We start from the raw sequence: 23,654 nt of genomic DNA, 5'->3' as shown, positions 1-23,654 counted from the left end.
GCACTACGGGACAATTTAGCACAGCCAATCCACCCTAACCTGCACATCCCTGGGCACTATGGGACAATTTAGCATGGCCAATCCACCCTAACCTGCACAGCCCTGGGCACTATGGGACAATTTAGCACGGCCAATCCACCCTAACTTGCACATCCCTGGACAGTACGGGACAATTTAGCATGGCCAATCCACCCTAACCTGCATATCCCTGGGCACTGCAGGACAACTTAGCATGGCCAATCCACCTTAACCTGCACATCCCTGTACACTACGGGACAATTTAGCATGGCCAATCCACCCTAACCTGCACATCCCTGGACACTATGGGACAATTTAGCATGGCCAATCCATCCTAACCTGCACATCCCTGGACAGTACGGGACAATTTAGCATGGCTAATCCACCCTAACCTGCACATCCCTGGGCACTATGGGACAATTTAGCATGGCCAATCCACCCTAACCTGCACATCCCAGGGCACTATGGGACAAATTAGCATGGCCAACCCACCCTAACCTGCACATCCCTGGACACTATGGGACAATTTAGCATGGCCAATCCATCCTAACCTGCACATCCCTGGGCACTATGGGACAATTTAGCATGGCTAATCCACCCTAACCTGCACATCCCTGGGCACTATGGGACAAATTAGCATGGCCAATCCACCCTAACCTGCACATCCCTGGACACTATGGGACAATTTAGCATGGCCAATCCATCCTAACCTGCACATCCCTGGACAGTACGGGACAATTTAGCATGGCTAATCCACCCTAACCTGCACATCCCTGGGCACTATGGGACAATTTAGCATGGCCAATCCACCCTAACCTGCACATCCCAGGGCACTATGGGACAAATTAGCATGGCCAACCCACCCTAACCTGCACATCCCTGGGCACTATGGGACAATTGAGCATGGCCAATCCACCTGACCTGCACATCCCTGGGCACTATGGGACAATTTAGCATGGCCAATCCATCCTAACCTACACATCTTTGGACTGTGGGAGGAAACCGGAGCACCCGGAGGAAACCCATGCAGACACGGGGAGAACGTGCAACCCACACAGACAGTCGCCCCCGTGGGGCGAATCGAACACGGGTCCCTGGAGCTGGGAGGCAGCAATGCTTACCACTGAGCCTCCGTGCTGCCCTCTCATCTCCCAGACTGAAGTGCATAGGATGCCAGTCCCTTGACTAAACCACCAAGACTGGGCTGTAGTACCCCTTGCCAGCACTGACGGGAATGCCAGTAGGTGGCGGAGACCACCAACCTCCTCTGAATGGTAAGGAGGGGATCGCCTGTGATGCCCCATGTGGTTGAATATCTGCCTGAGAATTGTTTCGTGTAACAGGTTGGGGCAGGAGACTGGTGAAAGAGAATGATAGAGAGATAGAGAGAGAAAAACAGGGAAGGCAGACAAAAAGGTGGAGGAGAGAGGGGGAGAGAGAGAGAGAGAGGGAGAGAGAGAGAAAGGAAAGAATGAGAAAAAAAGAGAGAGAGGAAGGAATGAGAAAAAGAGAGAGAGAGAGAACCAGGGAAGCTCGACAAGAGAGTGAAGAGGGGAGAGAAAGAGAGAGAGAGGTAGAGTGAGGAGAGAGAGAACTCAGAGAGTGAAGAGGGGAGAGAGGAAGGAATGAGAAAAAGAGAGAGAGAGAGAGAGAATCAGGGAAGCTCGACAAGAGAGTGAAGGGGGAGAGAAACAGAGAGAGAGGTAGAGTGAGGAGAGAGAGAACTCAGAGAGTGAAGAGGGGAGAGAGGAAGGAATGAGAAAAAGAGAGAGAGAGAGAGAGAATCAGGGAAGCTCGACAAGAGAGTGAAGAGGGGAGAGAAACAGAGAGAGAGGTAGAGTGAGGAGAGAGAGAGGGAGAGAGAGGAAGGAATGAGAAAAAGAGAGAGAGAGAGAGAGAGAATCAGGGAAGCTCGACAAGAGAGTGAAGAGGGGAGAGAAAGAGAGAAAGAGAGGTAGAGTGAGGAGAGAGAAAACTCAGAGAGTGAAGAGGGGATGAGTCAACGAGAAAGATAAAAAGGAGAGGGGGAGAATGAGAGAGACAGAGAGAGAGAGGGTGGGGAAGAGTGACAGAATGGGGAAGTCAGATGGAGGGAGGGAAGGATGGAAATGAGACAGACAGAGACTATTAGAGAGGGACAGGAAGAGTTGGAGAAAGTGGTGAGGGGAAACGTGGAGAAAGATGGTGCAGGATGGAGGGAAGAGGGAGAGAGAGTGAGGGAACCAAGGAGCGAGGGAGGGAAAAAGTGCAGAAAGTGAGAGGGAGGAGAAAATCAGAGAGCAAGAGAGAATTAGAGAAAGGGAGTGAGTGAGGAAGAGAGAGGGAGTGGGAGAGAATCAGAGAGGGAGAGAGAGGGAGTTAGAGTGAGGGAGTGAAGAGACAATTAGAGAGTGAGAGAGAAAGAGGGAAAAAGAATGAATCAGAGAGAGAGAGAAAGAGAGAATTAGAGAGAAAAAGAGGGAAAGAAAGAGGATGAGGGAGAGGGAGTAGGAGGGAATCAGAGAGAGAGAGAGGGAAAGAGAGAGAGAGTCGGAGAGAGGGAGTAGGAGAGAATCAGAGAGAGAGAGAAATAGAGAGAGAAAGAGGGAAAGAGAGAGAGAGTCGGAGAGAGGGAGTAGGAGAGAATCAGAGAGAGAGAAATAGAGAGAGAAAGAGGGAAAGAGAGAGAGTCGAAGAGAGGGAGTAGGAGAGAATCAGAGAGAGAAATAGAGAGAAAAAGAGGGAAAGAGAGAGCGAGTCGAAGAGAGGGAGTAGGAGAGAATCAGAGAGAGAGAGAGAGAAATAGAGAGAAAAAGAGGGAAAGAGAGAGAAAGAGGTTGTAGGAGAGAGAGAGAGAGAAAGGGGGAAAGAGAGAGAGAGAGGAATAGAGAATCAGAGAGAAAGGGAGAGAGTGAGGGAGGCAAGAGAGAGTGAGTGTGAAAGGGTGAGGAAGACAGAATGAGGGAGAGAGAGAGAGGGAGGTTGAGGTGGGGAAGGAGAGAGGACAATGAGGGAAGGGTATGGAGAATGCGGGGGGGGGGGGATGCGGGATAAACTGGGAGGAGGGAGGGCAGTTGTTGGAGGGGGTGGTGGGGTGGAGCTCCTTTCTAACTACACCCCCCCCCCCCCCTTCCCTGAGCGATCAGCCCACACTGTGGTGGCTGCTTGCTAAAGCCCGCCGCGTATGGAGAGGGGTGCAGGTGGTGAAGGGGCGCTGGGCAGGAAACAGCTGCTCGAGACCCTTGCCATCCTCATCACCGCCAACCCACGCCCCCCCCTCCCCTCCGCACACCAGGCGCACAGAAGCGGACGCTACCACCTGTGTGTCTGCCCACTTCTAACCCTCAGCACCTCCTCACACATTACCCCCCCCCCCCCCATTATCGCAGGGGGTAGGCGGGGGGGAGGTATGAGGGTGGGCGAAGGCGACAATGCCCCAGCCTCCTGGGCATTGAGCACTGCATTTGTGTGGCACCGTTTCGCCAGCCTAAAGCAGTTTTACAGAGAGGGGAAAAAGTACGCGTGAGGTGGCCATAGAGAGAGAGAGAGAGAAAGTGAGAGAGAGAGAGAGAGAGAGAAAGATACAGGCAGACAGACAGAGACAAGGGAGAGAGAGGGTCACAGAGAAAGAGAGGAGAGAGAGATGCAGAGAGAGAGAGGGAGGAAGACAGAGGGAGAGTGACAGAGAGAGAGGGAGAGGAGAAAGAGAGAGACAAAAGAGAGAGAGACAATAGAGAGAGACAAGGGAGAGAGAGAGAGGGCCACAGAGAGAAAGAGAGGAGAGAAAGAGTGATGCAGAGAGAGAGAGAGGAAGACAGAGAGAGGAGGAGAGAAGAGAGAGAGAGAGAGACGCAGATAGAGAGAGGAGAGAAGGAGACAGAAAAAGAGAGAAGGAGAGGGAGATACAGACAGATGCAGAGAGGGATACGGAGTGGGAGAGAGAGAGAGAGAGATGGAGTCAGGGAGAGTGAGAGACAGAAAGGAGAGAGAGAGAGAGAGAGAGATGGAGTCAGGGAGAGTGAGAGGCAGGAAGGAGAGAGAGAGAGAGAGATGGAGTCAGGGAGAGTGAGAGGCAGGAAGGAGGGAGAGAGCGAGAGAGATGGAGTCAGGGAGAGTGAGAGACAGGAAGGAGAGAGAGAGAGATGGAGTCAGGGAGAGTGAGAGGCAGGAAGGAGAGAGAGAGAGAGAGAGATGGAGTCAGGGAGAGTGAGAGACAGGAAGGAGAGAGAGAGAGATGGAGTCAGGGAGAGTGAGAGACAGGAAGGAGAGAGAGAGAGAGAGATGGAGTCAGGGAGAGTGAGAGGCAGGAAGGAGAGAGAGAGAGAGATGGAGTCAGGGAGAGTGAGAGACAGGAAGGAGGGAGAGAGAGAGAGAGAGAGATGGAGTCAGGGAGAGTGAGAGGCAGGAAGGAGAGAGAGAGAGAGAGAGATGGAGTCAGGGAGAGTGAGAGACAGGAAGGAGAGAGAGAGAGATGGAGTCAGGCAGAGTGAGAGACAGGAAGGAGAGAGAGAGAGAGATGGAGTCAGGGAGAGTGAGAGGCAGGAAGGAGAGAGAGAGAGAGAGAGATGGAGTCAGGGAGAGTGAGAGGCAGGAAGGAGGGAGAGAGCGAGAGAGATGGAGTCAGGGAGAGTGAGAGACAGGAAGGAGAGAGAGAGAGAGAGATGGAGTCAGGGAGAGTGAGAGACAGGAAGGAGAGAAAGAGAGAGAGAAATGGAGTCAGGGAGAGTGAGAGACAGGAAGGACAGAGAGAGAGAGAGAGAGAGAGATGGAGTCAGGGAGAGTGAGAGGCAGGAAGGAGAGAGAGAGAGAGAGATGGAGTCAGGGAGAGTGAGAGGCAGGAAGGAGAGAAAGAGAGAGAGAAATGGAGTCAGGGAGAGTGAGAGACAGGAAGGACAGAGAGAGAGAGAGATGGAGTCAGGGAGAGTGAGGGACAGGAAGGAGAGAGAGAGAGAGAGAGAGAGATGGAGTCAGGGAGAGTGAGAGGCAGGAAGGAGAGAGAGAGAGAGAGATGGAGTCAGGGAGAGTGAGAGGCAGGAAGGAGAGAGAGAGAGAGAGATGGAGTCAGGGAGAGTGAGAGACAGGAAGGAGAGAGAGAGAGAGAGAGAGAGATGGAGTCAGGGAGAGTGAGAGACAGGAAGGAGAGAAAGAGAGAGAGAAATGGAGTCAGGGAGAGTGAGAGACAGGAAGGACAGAGAGAGAGAGAGATGGAGTCAGGGAGAGTGAGGGACAGGAAGGAGAGAGAGAGAGAGAAATGGAGTCAGGGAGAGTGAGAGACAGGAAGGAGAGAGAGAGAGAAATGGAGTCAGGGAAAGTGAGGGACAGGAAGGAGAGAGAGAGAGAAAAATGGAGTCAGGGAGAGTGAGAGACAGGAAGGAGACAGAGAGAGAGAGATGGAGTCAGGGAGAGTGAGAGGCAGGAAGGAGAGAGAGAGAGAGAGATGGAGTCAGGGAGAGTGAGAGACAGGAAGGAGAGAGAGAGATGGAGCCAGGGAGAGTGAGAGACAGGAAGGAGAGAGAGAGAGAGAGATGGAGTCAGGGAGAGTGAGAGGCAGGAAGGAGAGAGAGAGAGAGAAATGGAGTCAGGGAGAGTGAGAGGCAGGAAGGAGAGAGAGAGAGAGAGAGATGGAGTCAGGGAGAGTGAGAGACAGGAAGGAGAGAGAGAGAGAGAGAGATGGAGTCAGGGAGAGTGAGAGACAGGAAGGAGAGAGAGAGATGGAGTCAGGGAGAGTGAGAGACAGGAAGGAGAGAGAGAGAGATGGAGTCAGGGAGAGTGAGAGACAGGAAGGAGAGAGAGAGAGAGAGAGAGATGGAGTCAGGGAGAGTGAGGGACAGGAAGGAGAGAGAGAGAGAGATGGAGTCAGGGAGAGTGAGGGACAGGAAGGAGAGAGAGAGAGAGAGAAATGGAGTCAGGGAGAGTGAGAGACAGGAAGGAGAGAGAGAGAGAAATGGAGTCAGGGAGAGTGAGAGACAGGAAGGACAGAGAGAGAGAGAGATGGAGTCAGGGAGAGTGAGGGACAGGAAGGAGAGAGAGAGAGAGATGGAGTCAGGGAGAGTGAGAGACAGGAAGGAGAGAGAGAGAGAGAGAGAAATGGAGTCAGGGAGAGTGAGAGACAGGAAGGAGAGAGAGAGAGAAATGGAGTCAGGGAAAGTGAGGGACAGGAAGGAGAGAGAGAGAGAGAGAGAGAAAAATGGAGTCAGGGAGAGTGAGAGACAGGAAGGAGACAGAGAGAGAGAGATGGAGTCAGGGAGAGTGAGAGGCAGGAAGGAGAGAGAGAGAGAGATGGAGTCAGGGAGAGTGAGAGACAGGAAGGAGAGAGAGAGATGGAGCCAGGGAGAGTGAGAGACAGGAAGGAGAGAGAGAGATGGAGTCAGGGAGAGTGAGAGGCAGGAAGGAGAGAGAGAGATGGAGTCAGGGAGAGTGAGAGACAGGAAGGAGAGAGAGAGATGGAGTCAGGGAGAGTGAGAGGCAGGAAGGAGAGAGAGAGAGAGATGGAGTCAGGGAGAGTGAGAGGCAGGAAGGAGAGAGAGAGAGAGAGATGGAGTCAGGGAGAGTGAGAGGCAGGAAGGAGAGAGAGAGAGATGGAGTCAGGGAGAGTGAGAGACAGGAAGGAGACAGAGAGAGAGAGATGGAGTCAGGGAGAGTGAGAGACAGGAAGGAGAGAGAGAGAGAGATGGAGTCAGGGAGAGTGAGAGGCAGGAAGGAGAGAGAGAGAGAGATGGAGCCAGGGAGAGTGAGAGACAGGAAGGAGAGAGAGAGAGATGGAGTCAGGGAGAGTGAGAGACAGGAAGGAGAGAGAGAGAGATGGAGTCAGGGAGAGTGAGAGACAGGAAGGAGAGAGAGAGATGGAGTCAGGGAGAGTGAGAGGCAGGAAGGACAGAGAGAGAGAGAGATGGAGTCAGGGAGAGTGAGAGGCAGGAAGGAGAGAGAGAGAGAAAGATGGAGTCAGGGAGAGTGAGAGGCAGGAAGGAGGGAGTGAGAGAGATGGAGTCAGGGAGAGTGAGAGGCAGGAAGGAGGGAGAGAGAGAGAGATGGAGTCAGGGAGAGTGAGAGACAGGAAGAGAGAGAGAGATGGAGTCAGGGAGAGAGAGAGGCAGGAAGGAGAGAGAGAGAGATGGAGTCAGGGAGAGTGAGAGGCAGAAAGGAGAGAGAGAGAGGCGGAGGTCAGTGAGACAGATGGAGGGATTTGGGTGAAAAAGAGAAGACACAGAATCAGAGGGGAAAGAGAGCATGGGCAAGAGGAAGAGGGTGGGGAGACAAGAGAGGGAGGGTGAAAAGACACAGTGGGGGAGGAGGAGTTGAGTTTGAGCAGACTCAGCCCATTGTAGAGAGCAGTGAGTGAGAGCTCCCAGGTGGTGGGAGACAGAGAGAGAGAGAGAGATCCTGCTGCAGCGTGCTCCCTCTCGCTCTGACAGCCTAACCCCTCGGCAGTTAGCAGGTGGTACAGAGAGGCCACAGGCAGCGCTGCAATGAGAGGTAAGTGAGCAGCTGTTTCCCACTCGGTAAGCCCACTCGGCCCATCTCGCCGTGTCAGCCCTTCTGTAAAACTCCCCTCCAATCCGCACGCTCACGCTCCCCAAAGACCCCTTTGCTAATTCCTTTTTTAAATATTCCCTCTTCCTTTTGAAAGTTCCTGGTGAACCTGCCAGTTTCTCAAATCCCAACAACTTTCTCCATCAACAAACCCATTGTCCTCCTCATCCCTCCAAACCTGTTCCTACCCTCCCACTTCTCTGGTGACCTCCCTCATTCCCCACAATTATTCCTCCTTCCCTTTGAACATCCCCCAGTTCACAGGCTTTCACTTATTGGTCTCAGAATACACCAGCTTCTCCCCATCTCTCTCTTACTCTATCTGTCTCTGTCTCTCTCTATCTGTCTCTGTCTCTATCTATCTATCTATCTATCTCTCTCCTCACGTCTAAAACAGCAGGAGAGACAAGAATTCATGGAATTACAGAAGCAGGCCATTTGACCTATCACGTTCATACTGATCCTCCGAACAGCATCTAACCCACCCTATCCCTGTAACCCTGCATTTCCCACAGCCAATCCACCCTAACCTGCATATCTTTGGAGTGTGGGAGGAAACCGGAGCAAATCCACGCAGACACGGAGGAGAACGTGCAAACTCCACGCAGACAGTCGCCTGAGGTGGGAATCGAACCCAGGTCCCTGGCGCTGTGAGGCAGCAGTGCTAACCACTGAGCCACCGTGCCACAACCTCTCTCCCAGGGACTAGTGATTGATAAATGGTTTAATCTGACTCCCTCCCTCTCTCTCTCTCTCTCTCTGTCTCTCTCTCTCTCTCCCTCTCTCTCCCTCTCTCTCTCTCTGTCTCTCTCTCTGTCTCTCTCTCTGTCTCTCTCTCTGTATTCTCCAGTCTGTTTATAAAAGCAGTTTTTGCGACAGTTACAGATTTGTAAATAGACTCTCTCTCTGCCTCTCTGCCTCTCTGTTCTATCTCTCTTCTCTCCTGTTCGGTACAGAGAAGAAATGGAGGAATACAAGGCCAGGGATGGAGGGTTTTGAGTTATAAGGAGAGGCCGTAACTTTATTTCACTGGAGTAAAGGAGGTTGAGATTATAGACATTTATAAAATCATGAGTTACATGGCTACAGTCAATAGCTGGCGGATTTTCCGCAGTGGAGGTGATTTCAATTTTTAGGGTGAGAGGAGAAAGATTTTAATAATTACATTTTTACACAGAGGGTGGGTCGTGTGTGAAATGACCTTCCAGAGGAAGTGGTGGATGTGGGCACGGTTATAACATTTAAAAAACATTTCGATAAGTTCACGAACGGGAAAGGTTTGGAGGGATATGGGCCAGGAGCAGGCAGGTGGGACAAGTTGAGTTTGGGGATTATGATCAGCAAGGGGTGGATGGGCCGAAGGGTCTGTTTTCAAGTCATACGGCTGGACGACTCTACGAGGGATGGGAGGAGAAAGGGGTGAGAGAGAGAGAGAGAGAGGGGGAGAGAAACGGGAGAGAGGGAGAGAGGAAGGAAGACAGAAAGTTGGGGGGGAGAGAGAGATAGAGAGGGACAAAGTGGCTCAGGGGAGAAGAGGGAGGAGTTCGATAGAGAGAGGAGTAGAGATGGGGGACAGAGAGAGAGAGGGGGAAACAGAGAGAGTGGGGACAGAGAGAGAGACAGAGAGAGGGACAGACAGACAACAGAGAGAGAGTCGGAGAGAATGGTGGACTGAGATAGAGGGGACAGAGAGAGAGACATACAGAGAGAGAGAGAGAGGGATAGCAAGAGACACAGAGAGAGAGAGGGAGAGGGAGAGAGAGAGGGAGAGAGAGAGAGCGATTCGGACAGAGAGAGCGTGGGGGACAGAGAGCGTGGGGGACAAAGAGAGAGAGAGGGAGAGTGAAAGAGAGACAGAGGGAGAGGGACAGAGAGAGAGGGGGGCACAGAGAGAAATAGCTAAGGGGCCAGAGAGTGTGAGGGACAGAGAGAGAGGGAATGAGAGAGAGGGACAGTGAAAGTGAGGGACAGAGAGAGAGAGAGACAGAGAGAGTGGAGGACAGAGAGAGGGGTGACAGAGAGAGAGAGAGAGCCAGATGGAGTGGGGGGCAGTGAGAGACAGAAAGAGTGAGGGACAGAGAGAGGGAGAGAGAAAAGCAGAGAGACAGTGGGTGAGAGGAGCAGGGACTAACAGGAAGCTCCCGCCACCACCCCCACCTGGATCCCAGCGCTGTTGTCCTCTCCTGAAGTAATACTCAAAGCTGAGGCTTCAGTAGGCCTGGTCTGTTGCTTAGCAACCAATGGGCCTGCATTGCTTTTTCCATCTATTGCCTTACCGATGCCCATGGGCAGATCTGGACTGATTCCCGAGAGAGAGAGGGAGGGAGGGAGGGAGAAATAAAAAGTAGGCTGTTCGACTGTGGAAGGCTGGACTGAAAGAATTTCCATATTATTCACTCGGCCTAAAGTCTCAAATCTGCTCCCCAATCCTGTCTGCCGTTGTTTCTCTGTTGTCTGATAAATCGCTCTTGCGAGGGATATTCTACTGTGTTAAAGGTGCTATATAAACGCAGTTTGTTCTTGAGGTGGGGTGGGTGAGGTGGTTGGTAGGATTGTAGCTGACGCCAAAATTTCTGGTACTGGGGACAGTGAAGAAGATTACTGAAGATTACGAAGGGATCTCAATCAACTGGGTCAAAGGGCTGAGGAGTGGTCGATGGAGTTCAATTTGGATAAATATGAGAGTTTATACTTTAGTAAGACAAACAGGGGCATGACTTATACAATTAATGATAGGGCCCTAGGTAGTGTTATCAAACAGAGAGACCGAGGGGTTCAGGGACATAATTCTTTGAAGTTTGCGTCACAGATAGACAAGGTGGTTAAGAAGGCGTTTAGCACGCTTGCCTTTCTCGCTCAGATCTTTGAGTACAGGAGTTGGGGACGTCATCTTGGGGTTGTACAGGACCTTGGTGAGGCTTCGTCTGGAGTACTGTGTCCAGCTCTCATCGTCCTGTTACAGGAAGGACTGGAGAGGGTTCAGGAGAGATTTACCAGGATGGAAGGCTTGAGTTATAAAGAAAGGCCAAAATAGAATGGGAGTTTTTTTCACTGGGAGTGTAGGAGACCTTACCGAGGTCTATAAAATCACGAGGGGCATTTGGATAAGTAGATGAATAGGAAATAGGTTTGGAGGGATATGGGCCAGGAGCAGGCAGGTGGGATTAGTTTTGTCTGGGATTGTGTACAGCACGGACGAGTTGGACCGAAGGGTCTGTTTCCGTGCTGGATGACTCTATGACATTGAATGTAGAGCTCTGTAGTCAGACCTGTTAACCTCTGGGAGAGGGAGAGGGGAGAGAAGCAGAGAGAGAGAAGGGGGAGAGACTGTGTGGGCTTGGGGAGAGGTGGAAAACAGAGGCTGATAGGGGAGAGAGAGACAGAGAAATGGGCATGGAAAATAGAGGACAGAATTGGTGGGATGGGAAGATGCGAACGGGGGGAGAACAGAGGAATGAGGGAGACAGAGGCGGGAGAGAGGGAGATGGATAAAGTGGGATGTAGGGAGAGAGAGAGATGGTGAGAGTGTGTGTGTGTGTGTGAGAGGGAGAGAGAGGAATATGGGGAACAGAGAGGAGGATGAGGAGAAAGGGGGGGAGAGATAGAGAGAGGGAGATGGGGGGAACTGAGAGAGGTGCGGAAGAGATGAGGGGAGAGAGAGAGAGAGGGGGAGATGGGGGGGAGATGAGGGGAGAGAGGGGGGAGATGGGGAGAACTGAGAGAGATGGGGAGAGATGAGGGGAGAGAGAGAGAGAGAGAGAGGGGGGGAGATGGGGAGTTGATAGAAGAAGTTGGGGAAGAGAGAGAGAGGGAATTGGGGGAGACAGAGAGAAATGGGGGAGCGAGAGAGGGGAACGGGTAAGAGAGTGTGAGGGGGTTATGGAGATAGATAGAGGAAGATGGGGAGGGGTGGATGTGGAGAGACAGCAGGAGAGGGTGAAGGGGAGATGGCCTGGGCTGGAGAGAGAGAGAGAGAGAAGGAGGGAAATGGTATGATCAAGACAGAGGGTAGTTAGTGGGGGTGGGAGGATACAGAGAGAGAGAGAGAGAGAGAGGATGGAGGCAGACACAGAGGAAGATGGGAGTAGAGTTAAAGAGACAGTGGGGGGTGGGAGAGAAAGGGAGGGGATGGGGAATAAGAAACAGAAAGGGGTGGGAGATGGTGCAGCGTGTGTGCGTGTGTGTGAGAGAGAGAGAGAGAGACAAAGCAGGAGGGGGAGGGAAATGGGAAGATGGGATGAAATGGGGCGAGAGAATAGTGGGTATGTGGTTGTTGACCCTGACCTTTCACCTGGATGTACACAGTCACTGAATCCCCGACCTATCATCTGAACGACCCCTGACCGGTCAGATTGGGGTTGGAGGGGGGGGCGGTTGGAATTCCCAAACTGCCCTCCTCATGGGCCCACAAGATCCTCCCAGCTGGCACTGGGTGGGTAACTGGCATCTGAGAGCCCTGTGTGAGGTGGTGGAGAAGTGGCTGTTATTTTGTGATGTTACAGGCACCTCTCGCTAAGTCACTTTGTCAACTTGGGTGTAGATCAGCACTGTGTGTGTGTGTGTGTGTGTGTATATGTATCTGCCTGCCTTGTTTTAGTCTGTGTGTGATTTTCACTGTGTGTGTGTATGCCTGTTTTAGTCTGTGTGTGACCTTCTCTATGTGTGTATATGTGTCTGCAAATGTGCCTTGGTGTGTCTTGTCAGTGTGTGGATATGTGTGTCAGTATGTGTTTATATCATTATGTGTGTCTGTCCACCTGTTTGTGTCAGTGTGTGTATGTGTCTCTTTGCCTGTGTGTGTCAGTATGTATATGTGTGTCTATCTGCCTGTTTGAGCCTGTGTGTGTTTGTCTATATCTGCGTGTACCTGTGGGTAGATACATGTATGTGCGTGTGTGTGTGTTTGTGATTGTGTCTGCCTGCCTAGTGTGTGTATCTGTGTCTGTCTGTCTGCCTATGTGTGTGTGTGTGTCTGTCTGCCTATGTGTGTGTCTGTCTCCTGTTTGTGTGTGTATGTGTCTGCCTGCCTACGTGTGTGTGTGTATGTGTGTATATCTGTGTGTGTCTGTCAGCCTACGTGTGTGTATGTGTGTGTGTGTATATACCTGTGTGTGTCTGTCTCCTGGTTGTGTGTGTATGTGTGTGTGTCTGTCTGTCTGCCTACGTGTGTGTGTGTGTGTATACCTGTGTGTGTCTGTCTGCCTACGTGTGTGTGTATCTGTGTATATGTGTGTTTGTCTGTGTGTATCTGTGTGCTTATGTATGTATGTATCTGTGTGTGTGTGTATACCTGTGTGTGTCTGTCTGCCTACGTGTGTGTGTATCTGTGTATATGTGTGTTTGTCTGTGTGTATCTGTGTGCGTATATATGTATGTATCTGTGTGTGTGTGTATCTGTGTGTCAATCTGCCTACATGTGTGTGTATGTATCTGTGTGTGTGTGTGTCTGTCTGCATATGTGTGTGTGTATGTCTCTATGCATATGTATGTATGTATCTGTGTGTGTGTGTTTGTCTTTGTGTGTGTGTGTGTCTGTCTGTCTGCCTATGTGTGTGTAGGTCTGTATATGTTATCTGTGTGTGTGTGTGTGGTTCCCAATCATAGACGAACAGAAGCAGGGGAGAAAGGGAGGGAGAGAGGGGTGAAGGGGGGAGGGGGGAAATGCCCAGGAGGTGGAACCTTACAGTCAAGTTGCACACCTCTGTCCCTCTCTCGCTTACCCCCTTCACACAGAGAGAGAATGGATCGATTAAGCTTATATTCACTGGGAGTTTAGACGAACAAGGGATGGGGGAAATCCTCATAGAAACCTTTAAAACTCTAACCAGAAGCGGTCGGGGTGAGATTCTCAAGGAAGAGTTGGATAGAGACCGAAAGGGGACTGAGTTGGATGATCAGCCGGGATAGTATTGGATGTATCGAGGGGCTGAATGTCCTCCCTCCCCCTCTTATTTTCTACATTTCTCTCCCTCTCTTTACCTGCCCTCTCTTCCCCGGGTGATATTCCGCGGCTCTGCTTGCCGGGGACGGTGCTGTCTGAACTAGGTGCCTGTAGTCAGCACTTGTCTGTCTGGTTTATGTGGGTCACCTCTCGAACAATTACTGAGAAGCTGAGACTTCCGTGGCATCCTCCGGGGTCAGACGTGTTAACCAAAAAACCGAGGCATTGCAGCAAGAATCAGTGAAACGGCGGAAGTCGAAGCAGTCCTTCAGAAAGCAGCCTCCACTCAACAACTCGCTTCCACCCCGAACCCTGCGCACCTCTCTCTCTCGCTTCCTCCATCTCTCTCTCTCCCTCTGACTGCTTCCATTTCGTTTTCATCTCCTATCTCTCTCCCTCTTCTCTCATTCCTTCCTTATCTCTCTCCAGCTCCATCCCTCCTTCCATCCATGCCCCTCCTTCTCTCTCTCCCTCCCATGTACTGTTTCTCTCCCTCTCTCTCTCTCTTTCCAGTTTCTGCCTTATTCCTTTACCGTCCCTGTCCTCCATCTGTCTGCCCCCTTTCCCTTTCTCAGTCACTCCCTCGCTCTGTCAATTTCCCTCCCGTCGTCCATGAATTTGTCTCCCCCCTGATGTTTTCCCCATCTCCCCTCTCTCTCTCTCAGCTCTTTCTCTCTCATTCACTCTGTCCTTCCTTCTGTCACAATGACTCTCTCTCTCTCTTTCTCCATATGTAAACCTCCTCCTATCCCCCTCTCCCACTGAGAGACCCGGGTGAGAGTCAGTGTGTGTGTGTGTGTGGGACTGTACCCCAGTGAGAGTCAGTGTGTGTGTGGGACTGTACCCCAGTGAGAGTCAGTGTGTGTGTGGGACTGTACCCTAGTGAGAGCCAGTGTGTTTGTGATACTGTACCCCAGTGAGAGTCAGTGTGTGTGTGTGGGATTGTACCCTAGTGAGAGCCAGTGTGTTTGCGATACTGTACCCCAGTGAGAGTCAGTGTGTGTGTGTGGGATTGTACCCTAGTGAGAGTCAGTGTGTTTGTGATACTGTACCCTAGTGAGAGCCAGTGTGTTTGTGATACTGTACCCCAGTGAGAGTCAGTGTGTGTGTGTGGGATTGTACCCTAGTGAGAGCCAGTGTGTTTGCGATACTGTACCCCAGTGAGAGTCAGTGTTTGTGTGTGGGATTGTACCCTAGTGAGAGTCAGTGTGTTTGTGATACTGTACCCTAGTGAGAGCCAGTGTGTTTGTGATACTGTACCCCAGTGAGAGTCAGTGTGTGTGTGTGGGATTGTACCCTAGTGAGAGTCAGTGTGTGTGTGTGGGATTGTACCCTAGTGAGAGTCAGTGTGTTTGTGTGGGATTGTACCCTAGTGAGAGTCAGTGTGTGTGTGTGGGATTGTACCCTAATGAGAGTCAGTGTGTGTGTGTGGGATTGTACCCTAGTGAGAGTCAGTGTGTTTGTGTGGGATTGTACCCTAGTGAGAGTCAGTGTGTGTGTGTGGGATTGTACCCTAATGAGAGTCAGTGTGTTTGTGTGGGATTGTACCCTAGTGAGAGTCAGTGTGTTTGTGATACTGTACCCCAGTGAGAGTCAGTGTGTGTGTGTGTGGGACTGTACCTCAGTGAGAGTCAGTGTGTGTGTGTGGGACTGTACCCCAGTGAGAGTCAGTGTGTTTGTGATACTGTACCCTAGTGAGAGTCAGTGTGTATGTGGGACTGTACCCCAGTGAGAGTCAGTGTGTGTGTGTGGGACTGTACCCCAGTGAGAGTCAGTGTGTTTGTGATACTGTACCCTAGTGAGAGTCAGTGTGTGTGTGAGACTGTCCCCCAGTGTGAGTCAGTGTGTGTGTGGGACTGTACCCCAGTGTGAGTCAGTGTGTGTGTGGGACTGTACCCCAGTGAGAGTCAGTGTGCATGTGTGTGGGACTGTACCCTAGTGAGAGCCAGTGTGTTTGTGATACTGTACCCCAGTGAGAGTCAGTGTGTGTGTGTGAGACTGTACCCTAGTGAGAGCCAGTGTGTTTGTGATACTGTACCCCAGTGAGAGTCAGTGTGTGTGTGAGACTGTCCCCCAGTGTGAGTCAGTGTGTGTGTGGGACTGTACCCCAGTGAGAGTCAGTGTGCATGTGTGTGGGACTGTACCCTAGTGAGAGCCAGTGTGTTTGTGATACTGTATCCCAGTGAGAGTCAGTGTGTGTGTGTGGGACTGTACCCCAGTGAGAGTCAATTTGTGTGTGTGGGACTGTACCCCAGTGAGAGTCAGTGTGTGTGGGGGGTGCGTGTGAGAGAAAGACCCCTGTCAATAAATCCTTTGCCTTCATAGACCGCTGAATATGGTCAGGTAATACTTACCTTTCTCACTGGTCAAATAAACTCTGTATTATTCAAATATATGCAAAACTCTAGTAAGAGTGTGTGTGCAAATTCCCCTCTGATTTCCCTTCTGCTCCCTGCCAGATAAGTGATTGTACTTTCGTTTCTGTCTTATCGTTCGCTCAGTAGTGTCTTATCTCTCTCTTTCTCTGTATTCTCTTGATCTCTCACTCTGTCTCTAGTGTATCTCTCGACACTGACGCTCAGTAGCAGCAGGGTGTACCATCCACAATACAGACATTTACAAAGGATCTTCTGACAGCATGTTCCAAACCCACGACCAATTCTATCTCGAAGGACAAGGGGCAGCAGATACATGGGAACACCACCCCCTGCAAGTTCCCCTCTGAGCCCCTCAGCATCCTGAATGTATCGCCTGTTCGTTCAGGTCAATACACTGGGAATCCCTCTCTAATGGCATTATTGATGAATATTATTGTCTCTGGGCTGCAGTGGTTTAAGAAGGCAGCTTACCACCCTCTTCACAAGGGCAACGAGGGACGGATAATAAATGCTTGCCCAGCCAGCGACGGTCACGTTATGAATTTAAAACGACCTCTGCCCTCTCTCTCTCTCATCCTCCCCACCATCTCTCCTTATCTCACCCCGCGTCTTTCTCCACCTTGATTAACAATGTCCCACAACAGCGCTGACCCTCCAACAGCACCCACACCCTCAGCGCTGACCCTCCCACAGCACCCACACCCTCAGCGCTGACCCTCCCACAGCGCCCGCTCCCTCAGCACTGACCCTCCGACAGAACCCATTCCCTCAGCACTGACCCTCCAACAGCACCCGCTCCCTCAGCGCTGACCCTCCAACAGCACCCGCTCCCTCAGCACTGACCCTCCGACAGAACCCATTCCCTCAGCGCTGACCCTCCAACAGCACCCGCTCCCTCAGCGCTGACCTTCCGACAGCACCCGCTCCCTCAGCACTGACCCTCCGACAGAACCCATTCCCTCAGCGCTGGCCCTCCAACAGCACCCGCTCCCTCAGCGCTGACCCTCCAACAGCACCCGCTCCCTCAGCACTGACCCTCCGACAGAACCCATTCCCTCAGCGCTGACCCTCCAACAGCACCCGCTCCCTCAGCGCTGACCTTCCGACAGCACCCGCTCCCTCAGCACTGACCCTCCGACAGAACCCATTCCCTCAGCGCTGACCCTCCAACAGCACCCGCTCCCTCAGCGCTGACCCACCGACAGCACCCGCTCCCTCAGCGCTGACCCTCCGACAGCACCCGCTCCCTCAGCGCTGACCCTCCGACAGCACCCGCTCCCTCAGCGCTGACCCTCCGACAGCACCCGCTCCCTCAGCGCTGACCCTCCGACAGCACCCGCTCCCTCAGCGCTGACCCTCCGACAGCACCCGCTCCCTCAGCGCTGACCCTCCGACAGCACCCGCTCCCTCAGCACTGACCCTCTGACAGCACCCGCTCCCTCAGCGCTGACCCTCCAACAGCACCCGCTCCCTCAGCGCTGACCCTCCAACAGCACCCGCTCCCTCAGCGCTGACCCTCCGACAGCACCCGCTCCCTCAGCGCTGACCCTCCCACAGCACCCGTTCCCTCAACGCTGACCCTCTGACAGCGCCCGCTCCCTCAGCACTGACCCTCCCACAGCGCCCACTCCCTCAGCGCTGACCCTCCCACAGCACCCGCTCCCTCAGCACTGACCCTCCCACAGCACCCGCTCCCTCAGCGCTGACCCTCCGACAGCGCCCGTTCCCTCAGCGCTGACCCACCAACAGTGCCCACTCTCTCACAGCTGACCCTCCAAAAGCACCCGCTCCCTCAGCACTGACCCTCCCACAGCACCCGCTCCCTCAGCGCTGACTCTCCAACAGCGCCCGCTCCCTCAGCACTGACCCTCCCACAGCGCCCTCTCCCTCAGCACTGACCCTCCCACAGCACCCGCTCCCTCAACGCTGACCCTCTGACAGCACCCGCTCCCTCAGCACTGACCCTCCCACAGCGCCCTCTCCCTCAGCACTGACCCTCCCACAGCACCCGCTCCCTCAGCGCTGACCCTCCAACAGCACCCGCTCCCTCAGCGCTGACCCTGCGACAGCACCCGCTCCCTCAGCGCTGACCCTCCGACAGCACCCGCTCCCTCAGCGCTGACCCTCCCACAGCACCCGTTCCCTCAACGCTGACCCTCTGACAGCGCCCGCTCCCTCAGCACTGACCCTCCCACAGCGCCCACTCCCTCAGCGCTGACCCTCCCACAGCACCCGCTCCCTCAGCACTGACCCTCCCACAGCACCCGCTCCCTCAGCGCTGACCCTCCGACAGCGCCCGTTCCCTCAGCGCTGACCCACCAACAGTGCCCACTCTCTCACAGCTGACCCTCCAAAAGCACCCGCTCCCTCAGCACTGACCCTCCCACAGCACCCGCTCCCTCAGCGCTGACTCTCCAACAGCGCCTGCTCCCTCAGCACTGACCCTCCCACAGCGCCCTCTCCCTCAGCACTGACCCTCCCACAGCACCCGCTCCCTCAACGCTGACCCTCTGACAGCACCCGCTCCCTCAGCACTGACCCTCCCACAGCGCCCTCTCCCTCAGCACTGACCCTCCCACAGCACCCGCTCCCTCAACGCTGACCCTCCAACAGCACCCGCTCCCTCAGCACTGACCCTCCGACAGCGCCCTCTCCCTCAGCACTGACCCTCCCACAGCACCCGCTCCCTCAACGCTGACCCTCTGACAGCACCCGCTCCCTCAGCACTGACCCTCCCACAGTGCCCGCTCCCTCAGCACTGACCCTCCCACAGCACCCGCTCCCTCAGCACTGACCCTCCCACAGCACCCGCTCCCTCAACGCTGACCCTCTGACAGCACCCGCTCCCTCAGCACTGACCCTCCCACAGTGCCCGCTCCCTCAGCGCCGACCCTCCAACAGCGCCCGCTCCCTCAGCACTGACCCTCCCACAGTGCCCGCTCCCTCAGCACTGACCCTCCCACAGCACCCGCTCCCTCAGCACTGACCCTCCCACAGCACCCGCTCCCTCAACGCTGACCCTCTGACAGCACCCGCTCCCTCAGCACTGACCCTCCCACAGTGCCCGCTCCCTCAGCGCCGACCCTCCAACAGCGCCCGCTCCCTCAGCACTGACCCTCCCACAGTGCCCGCTCCCTCAGCACTGACCCTCCAACAGTGCCCACTCTCTCACAGCTGACCCTCCAACAGCACCCGCTCCCTCAGCACTGACCCTCCGACAGCACCCGCTCCCTCAGCGCTGACTCTCCAACAGCGCCCGCTCCCTCAGCGCTGACCCTCCAATAGCACCCGCTCCCTCAGCACTGACCCTCCGACAGCGCCCTCCCCCTCAGCACTGACCCTCCCACAGCACCCGCTCCCTCAGCGCTGACCCACCAACAGCACCCGCTCCCTCAACGCTGACCCTCTGACAGCACCTGCTCCCTCAGCGCTGACCCTCCAACAGTGCCCGCTCCCTCAGCACTGACCCTCCAACAGTGCCCACTCTCTCACAGCTGACCCTCCAACAGCACCCTCTCCCTCAGCGCTGACCCTCCCACAGTGCCCGCTCCCTCAGCACTGACCCTCCCACAGCACCCACTCCCTCAGCACTGACCCTCCGACAGTGCCCACTCCCTCAGCACTGACCCTCCCACAGCACCCACCCCCTCAGCACTGACCCTCCCACAGCGCCCACTCCCTCAGCACTGACCCTCCCACAGCACCCACTCCCTCAGCACTGACCCTCTCACAGCACCCACCCCCTCAGCGCTTACCCTCCCACAGCACCCACTCCCTCAGCGCTTACCCTCCCACAGCACCCACTCCCTCAGCACTGACCCTCTCACAGCACCCACCCCCTCAGCGCTTACCCTGCAACAGCACCCACTCCCTCAGCGCTTACCCTCCCACAGCACCCACTCCCTCAGCACTGACCCTCCCACAGCACCCACTCCCTCAGCACTGACCCTCTCACAGCACCCACCCCCTCAGCGCTTACCCTGCCACAGCACCCACTCCCTCAGTGCTTACCCTCCCACAGCACCCACTCCCTCAGCGCTGACTCTCCGACAGCACCCACTCCCTCAGCACTGACCCTCTCACAGCACCCACCCCCTCAGCGCTTACCCTCCCACAGCACCCACTCCCTCAGCGCTTACCCTCCCACAGCGCCCACTCCCTCAGCACTGACCCTCCCACAGCACCCACCCCCTCAGCACTGACCCTCCCACAGCACCCGCTCCCTCAGCGCTGACCCTCCCACAGCACCCGCTCCCTCAGCAATGACCCTCCCACAGCGCCCGCTCCCTCAGCAATGACCCTCCGACAGCGCCCACTCCCTCAGCACTGACCCTCCCACAGCGCCCGCTCCCTCAGCACTGACCCTCCCACAGCACCCGCTCCCTCAGCACTGACCCTCCCACAGTGCCCGCTCCCTCAGCACTGACCCTCCCACAGCACCCGCTCCCTCAGCACTGACCCTCCCACAGCACCCGCTCCCTCAGCACTGACCCTCCCACAGCACCCGCTCCCTCAGCACTGACCCTCCCACAGCACCCGCTCCCTCAGCACTGACCCTCCCACAGTGCCCGCTCCCTCAGCACTGACCCTCCCACAGCACCCACTCCCTCAGCACTGACCCTCCCACAGCGCCCGCTCCCTCAGCACTGACCCTCCCACAGCGCCCACTCCCTCAGCACTGACCCTCCCACAGCGCCTCCAAAAGGCGACGGTCTCATTAATGAATTTAAAACGACCTCTGCCCTCTCTCGCTCTCTCTCTCTCTCTCACCCTCCCCACCATCTCTCCTTATCTCACCCCGCGTCTTTCTCCACCTTGATTAACAATGTCCCACAACAGCACTGACCCTCCCACAGCGCCCGCTCCCTCAGCGCTGACCCTCCAACAGCGCCCGCTCCCTCAGCACTGACCCTCCCACAGCGCCCACTCCCTCAGCACTGACCCTCCCACAGCACCCGCTCCCTCATCACTGACCCTCCCACAGCGCCCACTCCCTCAGCACTGACCCTCCCACAGCACCCGCTCCCTCAGCACTGACCCTCCCACAGCACCCACTCCCTCAGCACTGACCCTCCCACAGCGCCCACTCCCTCAGCACTGACTCTCCGACAGCACCCACCCCCTCAGCACTGACCCTCCGACAGCACCCGCTCCCTCAGCACTGACCCTCCCACAGCGCCCACTCCCTCAGCACTGACCCTCCGACAGCACCCACTCTCTCAGCACTGACCCTCCCACAGCGCCCGCTCCCTCAGCACTGACCCTCCGACAGCGCCCGCTGCCTCAGCACTGACCCTCCCACGGCGCCCGCTCCCTCAGCACTGACCCTCCCACAGCGCCCGCTCCCTCAGCACTGACCCTCCCACAGCGCCCACTCCCTCAGCACTGACCCTCCCACAGCGCCCAGTCCCTCAGCACTGACCCTCCGACAGCGCCCGCTCCCTCATCACTGACCCTCCCACAGCGCCCACTCCCTCAGCCCTGACCCTCCCACAGCACCCACTCCCTCAGCACTGACCCTCCCACAGCACCCACTCCCTCAGCACTGACCCTCCCACAGCGCCCACTCCTTCGGCACTGACCCTCCGACAGCACCCACTCCCTCAGCACTGACCCTCCGATAGTGCCCACTCCCTCGGCACTGACCCTCCCCCAGCGCCTCCAAAGGGCAGTAAGGTACTTTGCGAGAATGGAAGTGAACTGGCATTTATTACCCCATCCCTAATTCCCCAGAGGGCCCCTCAGAGCGAACCCCATCGCGGTGGGCACCTGGAGCCACGTGGAGGCCCGTACCGAGTCAAGACGGCAGATTGCCTGGCCCCGTTGTGGATTATCCCTTTCACACGATGCCTAAATCCAGATTCTTATTAAACTGTGTCACACCCTCTGACACTGTGAGATTCGAACCTGCAGTCACACCCTGTAGCTTACTGGCTCCATTGATTTAAGCATCCCCCCCCCCCCCGTGCCCCTCACCAAGGGGTGAGAAACAGCTCAGACAGAAGACAGTGCCACTTACTGGCAGCACGGCCGTGGGGAGCAGTCAGTGGGGGTGTTTTCCAAGCAGCGAGACTCTCAGCTCGAGTGAGTAATTCAGAGCCCTGTGGCTGGATTATTGACATATTTTGAAACCCATGCTCCTCGCCCCACCCCACAGCAACTCTCTGCTTCCCCCCCACTATGTGGGGCACAGACAGACCCAGAGCTGAGAACATGCTTCCAGAAGCCATGGGATCTGGAGTCGTTGCCCGTCGCGACAGACCCTGAGTCAAAAAAGGCACAACCATCCTGTTTTATAACAGCTTGAAATCTGAAGCCGACACTGAGTCCCCAAAGGGATGAGTTCTCGATCACTGTGCACTTTTCAGTCATAGCTTCACACAGCATGGAAACAGACCCTTCGGTCCAACTCGTCCATGCTGACCAGATATCCCAACCTAATCCAGTCCCATTTGCCACCATTTGGCCCATATCCCTCTAAACCCTTCCTGTTCATATCCCCATCCAGATGCCTTTGGAATATTGTACCAGCCTCCACCACTTCTTCTGGCAGCTCGTTCCATAGACGTACCACCCTCTGTGTGAAAAAGTTGCCCCTCGGGTCCCTTTCCCCTCTCACCCTAAACCTATGCCCCTCTAGTTCTGGACTCCCCCACCCTGGGGAAAAGACCTTGTCTATTTATCCTATCTGTGCCCCTCATGATTTTATAAACCTCGAGAAGTTCACCAGGGAAAGCAGCCCCGGGCTGTTCAGCCTCTCCCTGTAGCTCAAACCCTCCGACCTCCTTGTAAATCTTTTCTGAGCCCTTTCAAGTTTCACAACCTCCTTCCTATAGCAGTGTCTGAAATTCTGTTCCAATCTCAAGCAAACGTCACACTTTTGCAACAATCTAACAGGGAGCAGACGATGATTTCAGTCAGGGGTTATGTGACAAGAGGACACACTAAAGATGCCAACCGTAACCTGGACATTATTACCAATGCGGGCATCACTGGGTGGGGCCCAGCATTTATCACCTGTACCTAATTGGCCCTTGCGAAGGTGGGGGTGAGCCTCTGTGTGAGGTAGGGATATGGTGCCCCATCATATATTTCCAAGACAGGATGGTATGGGGGAGGGGAACTTGCAAGGGGCCAGTGTTCCCCCTATATCTGCTGCCCTCATCCTCTCAGGGGGGTAGAGGACAGAAGTTTGTAAGGTGCTTTGACAGGACGTGGGAGTGTTTGATCGGGGATACTGTAGAGAGAGCTTTATTCTGTATCAGACATCATATTTTCCCCTGTCCTGGCAGTGTTCAGTGGTGAGACTTTTTTAGAGGAAGCTTTACTCTGTATCTAACCCCGTGCTGTCCGTGTCCTGGGAGTGTTTGGTGGGGGGATAGTGTAGAGGGAGCTTTACTCTGTATCTAACCCCGTGCTGTCCCTGTCCTGGGAGTGTTTGATGGGGGACAGTGTAGAGGGAGCTTTACTCTGTATCTAACCCCATGCTGTCCCTGCCCTGGGAGTGTTTGATAGGGGGACAGTGTAGAGGAAGCTTTACTCTGTAGCTGGGATGGTGTGGAGAGGGAGTGATTATGGAGTGTCCGCTCTCTCAGCGCTGACCCTCCTACAGTGCCCGGTCCCTCAGTGCTGACCCTCCAACAGCACCCGCTCCCTCAGCGCTGACCCTCCTACAGTGCCCGCTCCCTCAGTGCTGACCCTCCAACAGCACCCGCTCCCTCAGCGCTGACCCTCCTACAGTGCCCGCTCCCTCAGCACTGACCCTCCCACAGCACCCACTCCCTCAGCGCTGACCCTCCTACAGTGCC

The 23,654-nt window shown here is 55.0% G+C and overlaps 1 protein-coding gene across 1 annotated transcript in view; it reads left to right on the top strand.

Annotated features, from left to right (window-relative positions):
* Positions 1-7,374: 7,374 nt before the first annotated feature.
* Positions 7,375-23,654, top strand: part of LOC122546456 (nuclear receptor ROR-alpha A-like) — a 38,584-nt gene continuing 22,304 nt past the window's right edge. The window contains exon 1 of the mRNA XM_087985145.1: positions 7,375-7,470. Coding sequence (XP_087841271.1) covers positions 7,464-7,470 — 7 coding nt within the window. The 5' untranslated portion in view covers positions 7,375-7,463. The remainder of the gene's footprint in view (positions 7,471-23,654) is intronic.

The sequence above is a fragment of the Chiloscyllium plagiosum genome, unplaced genomic scaffold (genome assembly GCF_037043375.1).
Source record: "Chiloscyllium plagiosum isolate Xiang-an unplaced genomic scaffold, Cpla_swu_hap1 HiC_scaffold_50, whole genome shotgun sequence".
NCBI lineage: Eukaryota > Metazoa > Chordata > Chondrichthyes > Orectolobiformes > Hemiscylliidae > Chiloscyllium > Chiloscyllium plagiosum.
The sequence above is the reverse complement of the archived record's forward strand: the minus strand, read 5'-3'. Positions and strand labels throughout refer to the sequence as shown.